Source organism: Procambarus clarkii, chromosome 59 (assembly GCF_040958095.1).
Source record: "Procambarus clarkii isolate CNS0578487 chromosome 59, FALCON_Pclarkii_2.0, whole genome shotgun sequence".
Lineage (NCBI taxonomy): Eukaryota > Metazoa > Arthropoda > Malacostraca > Decapoda > Cambaridae > Procambarus > Procambarus clarkii.
Genome location: NC_091208.1, coordinates 11410636 through 11430737, shown reverse-complemented (window position 1 = coordinate 11430737; position 20102 = coordinate 11410636). Strand labels below are relative to the sequence as shown.

At 44.2% G+C, this 20102-nt stretch overlaps 1 protein-coding gene across 6 annotated transcripts in view; it reads right to left on the bottom strand.

Annotated features, from left to right (window-relative positions):
• The window catches only part of LOC123768066 (D-serine dehydratase), a 340022-nt gene that overhangs the window by 245435 nt on the left and 74485 nt on the right, over positions 1-20102 (bottom strand). For all 6 annotated transcript variants that reach the window (XR_011223235.1, XM_069306864.1, XM_069306863.1 and 3 more), the window contains exons 2-3: positions 18513-18705; positions 11480-11635 (exon numbers count right to left, since the gene is read on the bottom strand). Coding sequence is in view for 5 of the 6 variants with exons in the window: in XM_069306864.1 (XP_069162965.1) it covers positions 11480-11635; positions 18513-18673 (317 nt within the window). In the remaining variant the exon portion in view is untranslated. The remainder of the gene's footprint in view (positions 1-11479; positions 11636-18512; positions 18706-20102) is intronic.

Here is a 20102-nt window from a genome sequence, read left to right as displayed (position 1 = left end):
GCTTTTTACTCCTAAAAAGTTTTACCACAACACCTCCAATAAAATTATATTACAAATCAACCATGCACAGTGAACATATAAAAGAGGAAAGAATAATGAAAGAAATAATCCGTAAAGGAGTAAAAAGCACTACTCCTAACCAAAACATAAACCTGATAATATTCTACAAAACCAAGAAGACTTCCGAACTCCTTATCAAAAACAGCCCGAAGCCGACGGAGAACCCTCTACAGCAGTCAAGCGTTGTATACATGTACACTTGCCCCCACGAAGGATGTAACCTTCAATGTAAGTACATAGGTATGACGTCGACCAAGCTGACGAGGAGTTTGACATGCCATCTTCAATCCGGTGCCCCTAGGAATCACATGAGTCTTTCCTGTAGACATATATTATTAAATATGACCGAAAAAGTAAGATTAATAATTCTAACACAAATTTTCTCGATCTTTCTTATGTTTCTTTTCACTGTCGATGGTAATTGAAAGATCAATTCTCTAAAATTCATTTTTATTTCTAGTCTGATGCGACGCTTGAACGCGTTTCATAATAACTTATTACATTTTCAAAGACTTTAGTTTACACACACACAACTATAACCTGCAAACACTAAACAGAGTTCTTCTATGCTATAATTTAAACAGCTTTCATCTTATATACCTGCATTTGGGTGAGGTGATATGTTACAACAGTTTTTGGATGAGGTGAACAAAACTTTTAACACAAGACAGAACACGAAACAATGGGTATATATATATTGGGTAAATTAAAGGGAAGGATGGAAGTAACTGCAAAGGGCCTATTGGCCCATATTTCTTGATGCTTCTATATTGTGGTGGAGTCCTGAAGTGGGTAGAATATAGTTGTGCATTCATTGGTTGTTGATTGCTGGTGTTGACTTCTTGATGTGTAGTGCCTTGCAGATGTCAAGCCACCTGCTATCGCTGTATCTATCGATGATTTTTGTGTTGTTTGTTAAGATTTCTCTGGTGATGGTCTGGTTGTGGGAAGAGATTATATGTTCCTTAATGGAGCCCTGTTGCTTATGCATCATTAATCGCCTGGAAAGAGATGTTGTTGTCTTGCCTATATACTGAGTTCTTTGAGGCTTTGAGGCTTCAAATGCCCCAAGTGGGCATTTGAAGGCATAGACGACGTTGGTCTCTTTTCTATGCCTTCAAATGCCCTCTTGGGGACTGTAAGCCTCAAAAAACTCAGTATATAGGCAAGACAACAACATCTCTTTCCAGGCATTTAACGATGCATAAGCAACAGGGCTCCATTAACCCTCAAACCGCTAGGGGTCCAAATGGAATTCACACCCACAGGCGCAACAAAAAAAAAAAAATCCAAAAAATTCTTTCGTCTTATAGAAATGTTCATTTTTGTTCCCTGATCACGGAAAAAATAACAAAAAAATCGTAGGTGGCATATTTTAGCCGCAATAGGGTAGGGAAGTGTGGCAAAAAAGGGGCATTGGCAGAGCCTTCGCCAGACGAGGTCTACTCCGCCCGAGCTGTCAGACGGCAGTTGCCACAAATATATTATTACCTAATTACTTCAATGTCTCTGATTGATTTTTTCTTAGTTTTTTTGCAGTAATATTATTCCATACAGTGAATTGTGGTATATATATATTATAAAATGTGTGAACCATCGCTGTACTCAAAATTATGGTGTGCATATTAGTGATTCAATTATTATGTTCATAAAACAATAAACAAATAGTTTTGCTGTTGTTACACTATATACACAGGTTATATATAAGTATTTGCATGTTTTGTACACCATAATGCACTACTAAGTTGGTCTTGTGAGTCAAAAAGCAACGAGGAGTGACCGACAAACACCAGCGAGCCACTCACTGCCACTCCCTCCCTCAACACCACCTCACTCACCCTCATTCACCTCCCACAATACTCTTTCTGTATTTATTCACTATACACAGACGTTATATATACGTATTTACATGTTTTGTTCACCATAACTGTACATCTAAGCTTGTATGGTGAGTAAAGGCCATAAGACGTAGCTACTCACACAGTCAGCTGATCGGCGGCCGCCCTCAAGGCCAGACGCACTAATATTTGTCCTTCAACAATATTGTTTGTGGTGTTATTACGCTATATACACACATTATATATAAGTATCTACCTGTTTTATTCACCATACCTGAACAAATAAGCTGGTATGGTGCCCAAAGACCATAGTGGCCATCAGTAACCAACATGCCAAGTCGTGCAGACGATGCTCCTCCCTCACCAAAATGGCAGCTCCCAACCTACTCCTCTCGCTGTTATCTCACACTATACACACGTTATATATAAGTATCTGCATTTGTGTTCACCATATCGAACCACTAAGCTGGTATGGTGAGTGCAGTCAATAAATGGTGGCCACACACAGTCAGAAAACGACGCCACAACCCTCCCTCCCACAGCCTTACTCCTTCCTCCATGGAGCACAGCGCTAAATATCACCACAATCCTGCTATTATCAGAATCCTGGTCAGTTTTATCACAGTCAGGGGGTTTCAGTAATACTATCACTGCTAAATAATAGCAGTATCATTTATATTATGGTATTTGTAGGCGATGCTGTGGTCACAAGCTGAACAGCGGTGCTGTGAGCTCGTGCTGCGTGCGCCAGCCTTGGTGGCTTGCTTAATACTGACGCTGTAACACCCAAGAATGTTGGCCTGGATTTTTTTTCTAGGTGGCATCTGGCAACTATCGGTCGTGGCTGTACTATAGCTGCCCCTATCCCAGGCGGGGCGTTTAAATTATAGCGCAAGACACGAAATCATATATAAATGATGTGCGCGGTTTCGGTTTTGTCACTGATATCATTTATATATGATATGTGCGGTTTGAGGGTTAAGGAATATATAATTTCTTCCCACAACCAAACCAGAGAAATCTTAGCAAACAACACAGAAATCATCGATAGATATAGCGATAGCAGGCGGCTTGACATCTGCGAGGCACTACACATCAAGAAGTCAACACCAGCAATCAACAGCCAATTAATGCACAACTATATTCTTGCCACTTCAAGACTCCGCTCCAATATAGAAGCATCAAGAAATATGGGCCAATAGGCCCTCTGCAATTACTTCCATTCTTACCTTCAATACCCATTGTTTCGTGTTCTGTCTTGTGTTGAAAGTTTGTTTTCACCTCATCCAAAACTGTTGTAACATATCACCTCACCCAAATGCAGGTATAGAAAATCGAAGATGTTTAAGCTCTATTCAGTTATTGTTGTGTGTGTGCAAACTAAAGTCTTTGAAAATGTAATAAGTTTTACGAAACGCGCTCAAGTGTCGCATCAGACTAGAAATAAAAATGAATTTTGGAGAATTGATTTTTCAATTACCATCAACAGTGAAAAGTAACATAAGAAAGATCGAGAAAATTCGTGTTAGAATTATTATTCTTACTTTTTCGGTCATATTTAATAATATATGTCTACAGGAAAGACTGCTACCAAAATATACTAATATATATATATATATACAGTGGTACCTCGCATAACGATTGCCCCAAAAGACGAATATTTTGGGTAACGAACGGCCCGATCGGCGTCAAATCGTCCCGTATGACGAACGCTGGTTTGAGTAACGTCAACACCACATGGTGGGGTCGCGCTGCTGCTTGCACATTCTTAGACGCCTCCGACGATGCACATAAATTATGTTGTTCTTGTTTAAAGATGCTAATGATGCTGGGATATAAAAGGGTGACTGCTGAGATGTTGCAAAGCATTGACGTTTTTGTAGGAAAAAAGAATTGAAATATCTGATATACAACAAATGTCAAAAAAGTTCGTTCGGTGTTCGGCAGGTAGGCTGCTCCATTATAACAATCTTTCTTTGTTTCAAATGTGTTCCATTTGTTTTTTATTTGTCATTTACGTCTCAATAATGGAGAAGCCTACCTTACATACACTGAATAAACCATTATGACATTTTCCTTTCTTCAAATGTGTTCAATATTTATTTTTCATTTGTCTTATAGCAAAAGGTTCGTTCGGTGGTCGGCAGGTAGGCTGCTCCATGTTTCTTACATACAAAAAACGTAAATAATAAAAAAAATGAAGAATTTTGAAAACCAGTACAAATGTCAAAAAGGTTCGTTCGGTGGTCTACAGGTCGACTGCTCCATGTTTCTTAAAAAAAAAAAAAAAAAAAAAAAATAAAAGAACTGTTGAAACAATTTGGAAAATGGACAAATGTCATAACGGTTCGTTCAGTGTTTGTCGGGTAGGCTGCTCCATTATTGAGACGTAAGTGATAAATACAAAACAAATGGAACACATTTGAAACAAAGAAAGATTGTCATAATGGAGCAGCCTACCCAACAAACACTGAACGAACCTTTTGCTATAACGAATATGAAAGACAAGGGCTGCTGGCTGGGTTAGTAGTGCGTGAGCAACCATTTGTAGCACACGTGCCTCTGGCTCTCAAACACCTGTCCCACACGGTGTTGAAAGACTGTACTCAGTCAGTGCAATTCAGACCCTATTGTTTGAAGAACATAAGGGTCATAACATTGGTGAAGCTAGACGCAATAAGGGCTTAACACAACGGTCGGATGCCTGTGATACAGCACCTATGAGGATGATACAGCGAGCGTATCCAGGTGTAGCTCTGAGCCCCACCCTTGCCATCTCTAATGTATATAGATGATACATAGATGAATCGTTTTCTGCGTTCAGTGATGATGCATCTGATACAAGTAGCATAGATGAACAGTGTTAGCGGCTTCCATGGTGGTGGTGTTCATTGATATTTTTAAGAATACCTAAATCTTTTCCTGACTGATGGACACTCTTTGAGGCTAGCTGAATCTCTTCCTGACTGATGGACACTCTTTGAGGCTAGCTGAATCTCTTCCTGTGTGGGACCTTACAAAGCGATCTTTTCAAGACTACCTTACAAATTGAGCTTTTCCTATAATCGTTTCAATACTACTTTATGCTTTACAAGCTTGGCTACATACCACCTACAAGTACTAAAGCCAAGGGTGCACGCGAGTGCATTATTTGCAAGCACACAGAACGATGAAACAGGAAACAAAAATCTATCTGTAGCTGGTGCAAGGAGAGCAAAGTCGCGCTGTGTACCATGGACTACTTCGTTGACTATTATGCACCTCCAAAGTACTGAGTGTGTAATACAGTGTGTTACTGTGTAAATAGTATGTGAAACTGTACATATTGTAATATTAGTGAATTTTTACCACGTAATATTGTGACAATAAACATTTATTGTGGACACATTACTGACACATGTATCATAGTTTCATGGAAAATTATGAACATTCTACTGTATACATATTGTAAAGGTCACAAATATGCATCATATACGATAAAAGAAACAAATAAAACCGCATTGGAAATGCATAGGAAAAATATTTGAAAATATATTTGTGGCAACACGCGGTGCTTGAATGGCCTGCGCGACCGTGTCTGGGAGCTTCACACACGGGCGACCAGCCCCTGATGACGTCACAGCGCACCTTGTCCACGCCCTCACAGCCAAAGTAAGTGGAATTTGGTAATTATCTTTACATAGACATGTTCAGGGACGGTAATTTATCATTTTACAAAGAAAAATTATATTTTGGGGAACATTTGATGTCATGCACACTAGGGAAATTTCACAATAAACACAGTGCATCACACTGGTTACATGGGAGACACTCGTTTTGTATGACGTCCGTTTCGCATGACGAACATGGAACGGATTAAATTCGTTATGCGAGGTACCACTGTATATATATATATATATATATATATATATATATATATATATATATATATATATATATATATATATACAACTTTAGAACACTTTCCCACCAGGAGACTCGAACCCTAGCCAGCACAGAAGCCTTCCAGCAACTGGCATAACAGGTACGCCTTAACCCTCTCCACCACTTGCTCAGACCCCTAAAAGAGATGGTAATTTCGGAGTATTTAAATACCACAAAGATCACCACCTCCCAAGAGCACTAGAGCAAGTGAGGGGTCATTTAGACGTTAATTTCATCAAGTCCCTGTTAATATGGGAAGACACAGTGTCTATGCTTAAGGCACAACTCTCCTAAACACGAGAGTCAAGTATACAACTTTAGAACACTTTCCCACCAGGAGACTCGAACCCTAGCCAGCACAGAAGCCTTCCAGCAACTGGCATAACAGGTACGCCTTAACCCTCTCCACCACTTGCTCAGACCCCTAAAAGAGATGGTAATTTCGGAGTATTTAAATACCACAAAGATCACCACCTCCCAAGAGCACTAGAGCAAGTGAGGGGTCATTTAGACGTTAATTTCATCAAGTCCCTGTTAATATGGGAAGACACAGTGTCTATGCTTAAGGCACAACTCTCCTAAACACGAGAGTCAAGTATACAACTTTAGAACACTTTCCCACCAGGAGACTCGAACCCTAGCCAGCACAGAAGCCTTCCAGCAACTGGCATAACAGGTACGCCTTAACCCTCTCCACCACTTGCTCAGACCCCTAAAAGAGATGGTAATTTCGGAGTATTTAAATACCACAAAGATCACCACCTCCCAAGAGCACTAGAGCAAGTGAGGGGTCATTTAGACGTTAATTTCATCAAGTCCCTGTTAATATGGGAAGACACAGTGTCTATGCTTAAGGCACAACTCTCCTAAACACGAGAGTCAAGTATACAACTTTAGAACACTTTCCCACCAGGAGACTCGAACCCTAGCCAGCACAGAAGCCTTCCAGCAACTGGCATAACAGGTACGCCTTAACCCTCTCCACCACTTGCTCAGACCCCTAAAAGAGATGGTAATTTCGGAGTATTTAAATACCACAAAGATCACCACCTCCCAAGAGCACTAGAGCAAGTGAGGGGTCATTTAGACCCCTCCCATATTAACAGGGACTTGATGAAATTAACGTCTAAATGACCCCTCACTTGCTCTAGTGCTCTTGGGAGGTGGTGATCTTTGTGGTATTTAAATACTCCGAAATTACCATCTCTTTTAGGGGTCTGAGCAAGTGGTGGAGAGGGTTAAGGCGTACCTGTTATGCCAGTTGCTGGAAGGCTTCTGTGCTGGCTAGGGTTCGAGTCTCCTGGTGGGAAAGTGTTCTAAAGTTGTATACTTGACTCTCGTGTTTAGGAGAGTTGTGCCTTAAGCATAGACACTGTGTCTTCCCATATTAACAGGGACTTGATGAAATTAACGTCTAAATGACCCCTCACTTGCTCTAGTGCTCTTGGGAGGTGGTGATCTTTGTGGTATTTAAATACTCCGAAATTACCATCTCCTTTAGGGGTCTGAGCAAGTGGTGGAGAGGGTTAAGGCGTACCTGTTATGCCAGTTGCTGGAAGGCTTCTGTGCTGGCTAGGGTTCGAGTCTCCTGGTGGGAAAGTGTTCTAAAGTTGTATACTTGACTCTCGTGTTTAGGAGAGTTGTGCCTTAAGCATAGACACTGTGTCTTCCCATATTAACAGGGACTTGATGAAATTAACGTCTAAATGACCCCTCACTTGCTCTAGTGCTCTTGGGAGGTGGTGATCTTTGTGGTATTTAAATACTCCGAAATTACCATCTCTTTTAGGGGTCTGAGCAAGTGGTGGAGAGGGTTAAGGCGTACCTGTTATGCCAGTTGCTGGAAGGCTTCTGTGCTGGCTAGGGTTCGAGTCTCCTGGTGGGAAAGTGTTCTAAAGTTGTATACTTGACTCTCGTGTTTAGGAGAGTTGTGCCTTAAGCATAGACACTGTGTCTTCCCATATTAACAGGGACTTGATGAAATTAACGTCTAAATGACCCCTCACTTGCTCTAGTGCTCTTGGGAGGTGGTGATCTTTGTGGTATTTAAATACTCCGAAATTACCATCTCTTTTAGGGGTCTGAGCAAGTGGTGGAGAGGGTTAAGGCGTACCTGTTATGCCAGTTGCTGGAAGGCTTCTGTGCTGGCTAGGGTTCGAGTCTCCTGGTGGGAAAGTGTTCTAAAGTTGTATACTTGACTCTCGTGTTTAGGAGAGTTGTGCCTTATATATATATATATATATATATATATATATATATATATATATATATATATATATATATATATATATATATATATATATATATATCCTAGAGAGAGAGAGAGAGAGTGAGTGTTTGTGTGTGTATTCACCTAGTATTCACCTAGTTGTGTTTGCGGGGGTTAAGCTTTGCTCTTTTGGCCCGCCTCTCAACTGTCAATCAACTGTTTACTAACTACTTTTTTTTTCCACACCACACACACACACACACACACACTCCAGGAAGCAGCCCGTGACAGTTGACTAACTTCCAGGTACCTATTTACTGCTAGATAACAGGGGCATTCAGGGTGAAAGAAACTTTGCCCATTTGTTTCTGCCTCGTGCTATAATCGAACCCGCGCCACAGAATTACGAGTCCTGCGTGCTCTCCACCAGGCTACGAGGCCTGTGTGTGTGTGTGTAATTACCTAAGTGTAGTTACAGGATGAGAGCTATGCTCGTGGTGTCCCATCTCCCCAGCACTCTTTGTCATATAATGCTTTGAAATTACTGATGGTTTTGGCCTCTACCACCTTCTCACTTAACTTGTTCCAACCGTCTACCACTCTGTTTACAAAAGTGAATTTTCGTATATTTCTCCGGCAGCTATGTTTCGTTAGTTTAAATCTATGACCTCTTGTTCTTGAAGTTCCGGGTCTCAGGAATTCTTCCCTATCAATTTTATCGATTCCTGTTACTATTTTGAACGTAGTGATCTTATCTCCTCTTTTTCTTCTATCTTCTAGTTTTTGCATATTTAATGCCTCTAACCTCTCCTCGTAGCTCTAGTCCTTCAGTTCTGGGAGCCACTTAGTGGCATGTCATAGCACCATTTCCAGTTTGTTGATGTGCTCCTTAAGACATGAGCACCATACAACTGCTGCATATTCCAGCTTTGGTCTAATAAAAGTCGTGAACAATTTCTTTAGTATTTCTCCATCCATGTATTTAAAAGCAATTCTGAGGTTAGAAAGTGTAGCATAGTCTCCTCGCACAATGTTCTTAATGTGATCCTCAGGTGACAGTTTTCTATCTAAAACCACCCCTAGATCCCTTTCTTTGCCAGAATTCTTTAAAGATTTCTCACATAATTTATAGGTTGTGTGGGGTCTATGTTCTCCAATTCCATATTCCATAACATGGCATTTATTCACATTAAATTTCATTTGCCAAGTGTTGCTCCATATACTTATTTTGTTCAGGTCTTCTTGAAGGGCATGAAAATCATCTAGGTTTCTTATCTTCCCTATTATCTTAGCATCATCAGCAAACATGTTCATGTAATTCTGTATTCCCACTGGTAGATCGTTTATGTAGACAATGAACATTACCGGTGCAAGAACTGAACCCTGTGGTACTCCACTCGTGACATTCCTCCAATCCAATACCTTGCCTCTGATTACGGCCCTCATTTTTCTGTCAGTTAGGAAATATTTCATCCATGTTAGTAGCTTACCTGTCACTCCTCCAATATGTTCCAGTTTCCAGAACAACCTCTTATGTGGAACTCTGTCGAAAGCCTTTTTTAGGTCCAGATAGATGCAGTCAACCCAACCATCTCTTTCCTGTACAATCTCTGTGGCTCGATCATAAAAACTGAGCAAGTTCATTACACAGGATCTTCCAGATCAAAAACCATACTGTCTGTCTGATATTATATAATTTTTCTCCAGGTGTTCTACCTATTTAGTTTTAATTATTTTTTCCAATATTTTGATTATTACACTTGTCATTGATACAGGTCTATAATTAAGGGGGTCTTCCCTGTTTCCACTTTTGTAGATTGGAACTATGTTAACCTTTTTCCACACATCAGCTACAACTCCTGTACACAGGGATGCCTGAAAAATCAGTTGAAGTGGAATGCTGAGCTCAGGTGCACATTCTCTCAGAACCCATGGTGAAACTCCATTTGGACCAACTGCTTTGTTCTTACTTAGCTCCTTGAGCATTTTTTCCACTTTGTCTCTTGGCCCCTTCTATGTGCTCTATTTTGTTCTCTGGAATTCTTATTGTGCCTGGTTCCCTAAAGATTTCATTTTGTACAAACACACTTTGGAACTTTTCGTTTAGTGTTTCACACATTTCCTTTTCATTTTCCGTAAATATATTTCCCATTTTCAACCTCTGAATATTATCCTTTACCTGCAATTTGTTGTTTATGAATTTATAGAATAGACCTGGTTCTGTTTTACATTTGTCTGCAATCCCTTTTAAAAAATTTCTTTCTGCCTCTCTCCTCACTGCCGTGTAGTTGTTTCTCGCATCTTTGTATCACTGGTATGTTTGGGGGTTCGGCCTCTTCCTGTATCGATTCCATTTTTGTGTCTTTTGGTCTCTGGCCCTCTCGCAATTTCTATTGAACCAATTCTGTTTCCTAGTTCTGCATCTCTGTTTTGGTATAAATTTTTTTGTGCCTTTATCATATATTTCACAAAACTTGACATACATCTCATTCACTTCCTTGCCTAGCATCAAGTCTGTCCAATTATACTCACTAAAAAAATTTCTAAGGTCGCCATAATGTCCTCTCCTGAAGTCTGGTTTTTTAACTGCTTCAACCTCCTTATTTTCTTCCAGCTTATAACGCATTGCATACTTTATTCCCCAAAAAACATGGTCACTTTTACCCAAGGGAGGAAGGTACTGAATGTCAAATATCTCTTCCTCCTTCCTGGTAAATATCAAATCTAGCATGGAGGGAACGTCCCCTTCCCTAATCCTCGTAGCTTGTTTAACATGTTGATACAAGAATGTTTCCAGGATGAGGTCTACAAATCTACAGGTCCAAAAATCTTCTGTTTTAGCTTCATATGCTTCCCAGTCTATGAATTTCAAGTTGAAGTCAAAGACTATCAACAGTCGTGATCTATCGTTATCCGCTCTCGCTATAATCTCTCTCATTATTGTTATAAGACCTTCGCGTTTACTATCTAGCTTTACTATCTAGTGTGTGTGTAGACAGGGTGGCAGAAGATACAAATTCAGAAAAAAGGGAATTTAGGAGATCATTCTAAACAAGGAGACCATGTGGAGTCACGGCAACTCGGGTAGGGTGTGTACATAAGACAAAAAGGCCAGTATTAGAGCCGCACCCCTATATATGTGATGCTGAACCCTCTTCAAGACCAAGAGGTGTACAGGGTGATCTCCTAGGTAAATTACAAGCACTCCAGTGTCCATTGCTGGTCGACCGACGGTAGCGGGAGTGTGACTGCCGAGGTCGGTTGTTTGTTCCGTCAGGGAGTAATTGGGGACGCTGTCCGCCTATACGCAAATAACAGTCTGGTGCATCACCCAGACCTTTCTTTTGGAGGTTAAGTCCCAAAGTCCCCAACCCCCTCAGGGCAGAGCAATATAAATAAATAAATAAAAAAGGGAGCACCAGGAGATTAACCCCAAGGATAGACTCACTTTGTAAGTGCTGTGACACGAGGCATATGATGAGAAATGAGGGGGTAGCCATATAAAATATCATCAAAGCCATGTCTTGCAAAGAACTCTGCTTCCTCCAATGTTGACGTGACCAAGCCACACTTCCTGCCACCTGTTTGTAGCAAAGCACACTCGCTATTCCCATCATTGAAAGGAATAAAAGAAATACCGATTAAAATGGTCATTTACATACAAATGTGTAATGAACATTATATTGTTCAAAGAAACATTATAATGCTGTGTGCACTAGTGGCTTTCAAGAATGTAAGAACTCTTGTATATATAAATAAAAAAAATTATATTAAATAATTTACAATGTACATTGCACGAAGCCAGTAATACACACAGTCCTTGAAAAGTTTTCATAAAACCCAGCGTTGAATGTAATGAAACGCCATTTTCTGGGTGAGACCTGGAGGCTCCCCAGGAGCTATCCAGGCTGATTTGAATGCACAGTATCCACTCAATTTAACAGCCTCTTTTATACCGATCTGCCAGTAATAACGACCGGTTTGGGAGACCGGTATTTAGAGCCTCATATAACGGTCTGGTGGTCGATATTACCGAAGGTCGGTATTGGGTTTGTTTTGGCATCAGGGGGTCCTCACATGGCAAGCAGGCCACCTACCTCTATCGTCCCCTCCCTCACCCTCACTGCACCTCTCCCTCACTCCCTCACATGGCAAGCAGGCCGCCTACCTCTATCGTCCCCTCCCTCACCCTCACTGCACCTCTCCCTCACTCCCTCACATGGCAAGCAGGCCGCCTACCTCTATCGTCCCCTCCCTCACCCTCACTGCACCTCTCCCTCACTCCCTCACTCCTGCTCTCCCCCCACACCCTAACGTCCTGCCTTCTCCACCCCCCCCCCCTCAAGACCCATCTGGAAAATGACTCAGTAGATTGCTAGCCAGCCAGAGACAGCCTGGAGAATCTCCATCTAATACAATAAAGCAGTCATGAAACAAGTATTTTATAACTTTTTATTATCCTAATAATATTACTAAACAAAATCTGTAACCAAAAATGTTGTTGTGTTGATTTAGAGGCGACGACGATCATGGAATTGGATGCGCCCCGGCTGCCCGATACCGGGAAATAGCGAAGGGATGGGGTCCCTATAGTCTCTTCGGGCCATAGACTCTGCAATCTCCTCAGGCCATAGACCCTGCAATCTGATGATGTACATCCAAAATTTAAGAAACAAATCTGGTTAACTGGGTCAAGTGTGTGAGGCTTATCAGAGTGAGCCGGTCCTTCCCCACCACCGACATTCCTTCCCCACCCGCTCCCCCCATACATCCCATACACACGCTCTCTCTGCTTCACCTGAACTCAACACCCATCCCTCCCCTCCCTCCCTCCCTCCCTCCTTCCTTCCTTCCCTCCTTCCCTCCCTCTATCCATCCATCCCTCCATCAATCCAACCATCCCTCCCACCATCCATCCATCCATCCCTCTCTCCCTCCATCCATCCATCCATCCCTCCCTATCTTGAGGTTATCTTGAGATGATTTCAGGGCTTTAGTGTCCCCACTGCCCGGTCGTTAACCAGGCCTCCACCCCCAGGAAGCAGCTCGTGACAGCTGACTAACTCCTAGGTACCTATTTACTGCTAGGTAACAGGAGCATCAGGGTGAAAGAAACTCTGCCCATCGTTTCGCTCCGCCACCGGCTCCCATCCACCCATCACTCCCTCCCCCTCTCCCTACTTCGCTCCCTCCCTGCATCCATCCCTAGATCCCTCCCTCCCTTCATCAATCCATCCCTCCCTGCATCCATCCATTCCTCCCTCCTTCCATCCATCCATCCGTCCCTCCCTCCCTCCCTCCCTCCCTCCATCCATCCATCCCTCAATCCATCCTTCCATCCCTCCCTCCATCCATCCCATCCCTCCATCCTTCCATCCATCCCTCCACCCATCAATCCATCCATCATCCCTCCATCCTTCCATCCATCTCCATCCTCTCCCTCCTTGGCTGCCTCCCTCCTTGCTTCTCCCTCCCTGCCTACCTCCCAGCCTCTTCCTGCTTGCCTGCCAACATTTCAGCCTCTCCATCCCTGCCTGCCTGTCCATCCACCCATCCACCAGTCAGCCATCACTGACACAATGAGTGCATTTGGAGCCGACATGGTGCACGGATGTTCCTTAATTGTGCAGATATGTCCAACAAAGTCACGGAATGAACACTCCAGCCTCGTGACAAATCAAAACAATGTACCGTGAATCTGTGACGTCACAGGGTAGAAGGCACTCAAATTCAAATTCAAATGTTTATTCAGGGAAAGTACATACATACAAGGTGTGATACAAACATTGATGGATTTATAGATAGAGCTAGTACATACAATGCCTAAAGCCACTATTACGCAAAGCGTTTTGGGCAGAGTGGTGGACCAAGTGGCTGTCTGTACAAAATATATCTTACCTGAATGTTACTTGAAAAATTACCAACACTTAACTTGGGAAATACTGGAGCTCTGGAAATATCGACCAGGGTACAGCCCCATATAGGCCATTAAATCGAGTGGATACTGTATTAGACCTTGGCATCAGTCAAGCGACTGGAGTCCTAAGCCAACCGGAGACCACAAGCCAGAACCTGGCCCCCCTCAGAGAGACGAGGAGTAACGGCCTATAGAAACCCTTGTGTGGTTGGAAGCATTCTATGTCTGCCATCGACCAGGTCAGGCACCGAGAAAGGTAAGCGCCCAAAAACAAACCCCTATTTTGGTTAAAAGATAAACACTGAAAGCAGAACTGTTGGACAGAACTCACCAAATGAAATTGAGCAAACGAGTATGATGTCACCGTGCCGCTATCTGTGCAGCTTCCCCCTCCCCTGGGAGAGGAAAGGGGGAAGAAGGAGCCCCAGCCCCCCCCCCCCCCCGCACCGGCTAACCACATCCCAGTTCTGAGGCTGGATGTCAAAAACACGCAAAAAAAAATAACACCAATCGGAAGGAGGGAGGGTTGCCTGGGAGCCTCTGGGTCTCGCTCAGAAAAATGGCATTTCATTACATTCAATGCTGGTTTTCTGGGGAAAGCCCCTTCGGCTCCCCAGAGATCCAAAGAAAAAACAAGGACTGTTTTGGGTTTCCCCCGAAGGAACCAGAACAGCCGACAAAGCCAAACCCGACCTGGCGGATAGACCAGCATGGCAAAGTTCAGGCTCATGTACAAACCCTCAAGCAACCGTCGGGTGACCCGGGAGTCCCCCAGAAACAGGCGAAGGTGGGACTGCAAGCTGAAGCAAAGCCTCTGGAGGGAGAGACAGGTAAGCGGTCCGAGTGTTCCACACAAGACCCAGCCAAGACTAAGCCTGAGAGGGAACCAGATGGGACTTCCTCCAGTTCACGAGGAACACGAACTCAGCGAGCTGGGAAAGAACCAAATCCTTGGTAAGCACACATGCGGACTGGCTGGGAACCCACGCCAGCCAGTCATCGAGGTAGGCCAGAACCCGAACCCGTAAGAGAAGCAGACGGGCCGCCATGATCTGGGTAAGGAGTGTGAACACACGAGGTGCCAGATTCAAGCCGAATGGAAGGCAATGAAAGCTGTAAGCCTGACTCCCGAAAACAAAACTGAACCAATCCCTGAACCTCGGATGAATCGGGATGTGCCAATACACGTCCCGGAGCTTCAGGGACACCATCCAAGCGCCCGGCTCCAAGAGGCGACGGACCTGGGTCAGGGTAGTAATCCGAGAGGAGCGGCAAGAGACCCCAGGGGTTTAGATGGAATAGGTCAAGAATGAACCGCAGGTGCGCACAGCCCCATTTCAGAGCCGGAAACAGGTGGGAAACCTGTTAAGGGACAGGGTCATTTTGACCACGCCCAAGCAAACCCACTCCAAGATGACCCAACAGAGCGCAGGAAAAGAGGCCAGCACCAAAGCCCCCAAAGGAGGAGGAGCCACCCAACGCCACAGTAGGCCGTCTGAAACGATCCGAAAAACCGACAAATCGTGAGGGCCAGGTGTGAGCAAACAGCGCTAGCCTTTCTCCCATAGACCAGTCAATGGGACGAACCACGAAAGGGCTGACGCCCCTTACGAGAAACCGACCAACGAGCAGAGCGATCACCGTGCCGACGGAAAAAGCTACCTGCAGATACTGCATCACCGCAGACTCTGCAAACAGCAAAGGACAAAAAGGCAAAGAAAACCTAAGAGCCAGGGGCCCATGTGGACCCAAGTGGACCCAAGCGGCCCAAGCAAGCACTGTCTGCCAACACACGAGATGAGAAGCAAAAAAACAGAGACGCCGCATCCCGCAGCATCGGTGAGAACAGCTTCAACAGGGCAGACGACACACGCATAGCCATGACCAATGCACCAGACCCGGGATCGGCCCAATGTGCCTCCACATCCTCCCCAAGCCAATTTGAAGAGCGCTCAAGAAGGGAAAAGAACTGGAAGACCAAAGCCAAAAGGCCATATGCACGCAAATCGTCAGCAACCAGGGCAGCCGAAAGGGTGGGAACCTGCACGTGAAGCTGCACAATGCTGACATCCCAAGGAAGGGCAGGGGCGAACAATTACACACTGAGGTGCTCAAAGTCGCCCTACAGGAAAACCTGGACCACCGTAAGAGCCTCCAGCCACTCAAACATATGGGAATAACAGAACGTATGCCACGCTTCCATCGAAAAAACAGGACATACTGCCAGCAAGGACAACTCCAAAACCTCATAATGAACCCAGTAAGAAAAAGAAGATCCAAACACGAACAGAAAAAGATCCATTATGGAGGCGTAATCCGGGTCACATAGGAGGTAAGCAACAAGGGCCTCCCGCATGAGGTGCATGAGGCTACATATCTGCTTGTAGGCGAGATGCGAGAGGCCGAAAACCTCTGGAAGGACAGGACTAAAGTACCCAAGGGAACACGAAACTGAATCCGGGTAGGGGTCGATGCCATATCAAACCCAAGCGAGGTTAAACGGGGCCTAAGCCCCCCCCCCCCAGTCAACCCCTCTCCGCCCTGGGAACCTCCACATTTCCTGCCAGGGCCGAGCCGTCTTCTAAACCCCCTGCCTCGAAAGAAGAGACAAAAGCCGCCAGGAAAGCATAAATGAAGGGGCCCCACTGGACAGACCAAGAAGCACCGGCAGGAGGAACAGGCTTGAATGCCTCCGTCGCCACACCGGAAGGGGCATCCTCCGAAAATGCCCGAGTCTCAACACCAACTAAACCCTGCCCCGACACCGAAACTCTCAGATGCTTCGGAGCGGGAAACTGGCGGTGGGGGGGGGGAACTGGCTTGGGGGGGGGGGGGGGGGAACTGGCTTGGGGGGGAGTGGCCAGGACAAACAACAGAGCAACCAACTGGGTAAGCAACCAACCGGATGAGCAACCAACCGGATGAGCAACCAACCGGATGAGCAACCAACCGGATGAGCAACTAACCGGGTGAGCAACCAACCTAGTGCATTGCAGCAACCTAAAGCGAGCATGCAGTGCCGTAGCCACCAGCACCAAATCATTATCAGTGGACTTAGTGTATTGGAGTATAAACAAGGAACAAAACTCGCTGGACTCAGAGTCGAAGGTGTCACCAACCCAACAGGCAGCATGACAGGTGAGTGTCACCCCGGAGACAAGGGGACAGAGCAACCCTCAAACTCGCCTGAAGTGAGATGGGACTCGAGGGACTCCTCCATCCTTCGTCCTGCCTCAGTAGGGTTTTTGCATGGCCCTTAGTCGCATATTCTTGCTAAGGGATGCCCAGGCAAGGCTAATTGGCTAACCAAAATTACCAAACAAACTGCTAAAGCTGAACCCCCGGGATGTTTACACTCCCAGGGACCTAGCAGAGGACCACCAAGATATAAATGTGTGATCACCAAAACCAAGGGGCAGACCTCCCACCAGGCAACGAAAACAAAAGAAACACCCAGCAAGAAGACAATGTACCCAAGGCAGAACAGAGCTGGCCGCTATGAGTAGGTAAAAACTAGATCCACAGTACCTTGCAACCCTACCAGTGAATAAAACTACCTCCTACCCAGAGGCAAACAGGGGTGCATGAAACACCCTAGCTGACTCCCAGGGCAGGCAATCACCGAGCAGCAAATACCAAAGCAGAGGTAGACCCAAAGGTGACTTGTGGAAGGTAACCCCAAGCCCCAAGAGCAGTACTTACAGGGCAGCTAGGGGAGGTAACCCTAGGCACATGCAGCCCAAGTACTTGGGAAATTACTCGAAGCTCGCACACCACCATTGGACAGGACTACACCACAAGGCACAGCACTGAGAAGATTTGGAGCCAGAGTCACACAACTGCCAAGAATCACATCAGCCACAAAACTGGGGTGTGGATAGCCAGTGCGGGGGACTCAGGCTACCATTTCCGCCTCCCGGGAATAGGGGAGCTGCGCAGACAGCGGTGCGGTGACGTCATGCTCGTTTGCTCATCTTCATATGGAGAGTTCTGTCCAACAGTTCAGCTTTCAGTAGCAATCTTTTAACCAGAATAGGGATTTGTTTTGGGATGCTTACCTTTCTGGGTGCCTGACCCAGTCAATGGCAGACACAGAATGCTTTCAACCACACGGGGGTTTCTATCGGCCATTGCTCCTCGTGCCTTTCTGATAGGGCCAGGGTCTGGCTCATGATCCCCGGTAGGACTAGAACTCCATTCGCTTGACTGATGACAAGGTCTAATACATTCATATCATTGGGATAGCTCCGGAGAGCTGAAGCGGCTCCCCCCAAAAAAAAAATCATTAACAAAAATTCAAAACTAAAGTAATACTGGGTTTAATAAACTGTATTCAAACAAAATGCAAATCCATTAGATGGGTGCCCACATATGATAGTAAGTTGTGAAATGGGAGTACAATGTGACTATAGTGCATAAATATATAAGTGGAGATTCCAACTAATTGATTCATTTCAGTAAAGACAAAGGTTATTTAACTAAGTAAACAAAGATTATATGCTACCTTAATTTACAGTATGACAATGATTAAACTATGTGGAGAGGGGATAGATGGTGCACCTACATGGTCTTGTGGGTCTTGGTCTGAGGCCTGAGGAAGACACCCATGGACTCGCAATTGGCCAGCATGTTACTGCAGTTAGCTTTAACTTTTGCCAGATCCACCAACAGTGCAGGTGTGGTCAGCTCACACACCTGTCGACCCACGTTGGATCCTTCCCCCATTTGCTTCGTTGAAGTTAAACTTTAAGCATACACTAATGGGAAAATGTTAATCATAAAAATAAAACACATTTTCATGTAGATAAATTTGTTGCAACAATATGGTAAATTGCACATTCACATTGCACACATCACAATTGCACAAATCAGTTAAAGTGATTTGACCAGAGATCCTTCATACAGTAAGTATGAAGGACCTCTGGAGTCTGCCCCACATGGTAATGTTTTGTTCAGCATTTGCTAGTATGGTATGTAAGAAGATTTAGTGGCACCAATCCCAGCAAATTTACATTTCACTTTTCCTGTCAAGCCATTACTACTACAGTATACTTGGAAGTGTGTACATAGCACTTGGAAGGGGTCAGGATAAGGATTTGAGATGGGGTGGAGGGAAAGAAATGGTTTCCAACCACTTGGACGGTCAGGAATTGAACACCAGCCTGCATGAAGCGAGACTGTCGTTTTACCATCCAGCCCTTTCCTGTCCGAGGTGACCATATACAGTGGGGCTTCGACTTACGATGGTAATCCGTTCCCAGAGACTGATCGTAAGTCGAAACATCGTAAGTCAAAGCGATTTTTCCCATAAGAAATAAAGGGAATTGAATTAATTCGTTCCCCACCCTCCAAAATATTAACTTACAAATACATTTTATACTGAATACAATTTCTTTTCTAACTACAATACAGTACATGTGTTTATCTTACCTTTATGGAGGACTCATGATGCATATGGAAGATGGTGAGGAGGGGGGAGGAGAAGAGGTGTTATTGTTTGAAAGGGGAGTCCCCTTCCATCATAACATCAGGCAGTGATGACTTCTCTGGGGTACACACTCTCTTATGTTATGCCTGCAGGAGTTTTGCCAACCACTAAGACCTCTTCTATCATGGATGGAAAATTTTCTGACTGATAGAAAAATGAGGGCAGTAATCAGAGGCAATGTATCGGAATGGAGAAATGTCACAAGTGGAGTACCACAGGGTTCAGTTCTTGCACCAGTGATGTTTATTGTGTACATAAATGATCTACCAGTTGGTATACAGAATTATATGAACATGTTTGCTTATGATGCTAAGATAATAGGAAGGATAAGAAATTTAGATGATTGTCATGCCCTTCAAGAAGACCTGGACAAAATAAGTAGATGGAGCACCACTTGGCAAATGGAATTTAATATTAATAAATGTCATGTTATGGAATGTGGAATAGGAGAACATAGACCCCACACAACCTATATATTTTGTGAGAAATCTTTAAAGAATCCTGATAAAGAAAGAGATCTAGGGGTGGTTCTAGATAGAAAACTATCACCTGAGGACCACATAAAGAATATTGTGCAAGGAGCCTATGCTATGCTTTCTAACTTCAGAATTGCATTTAAATACATGGATGGCGATATACTAAAGAAATTGTTCATGACTTTTGTTA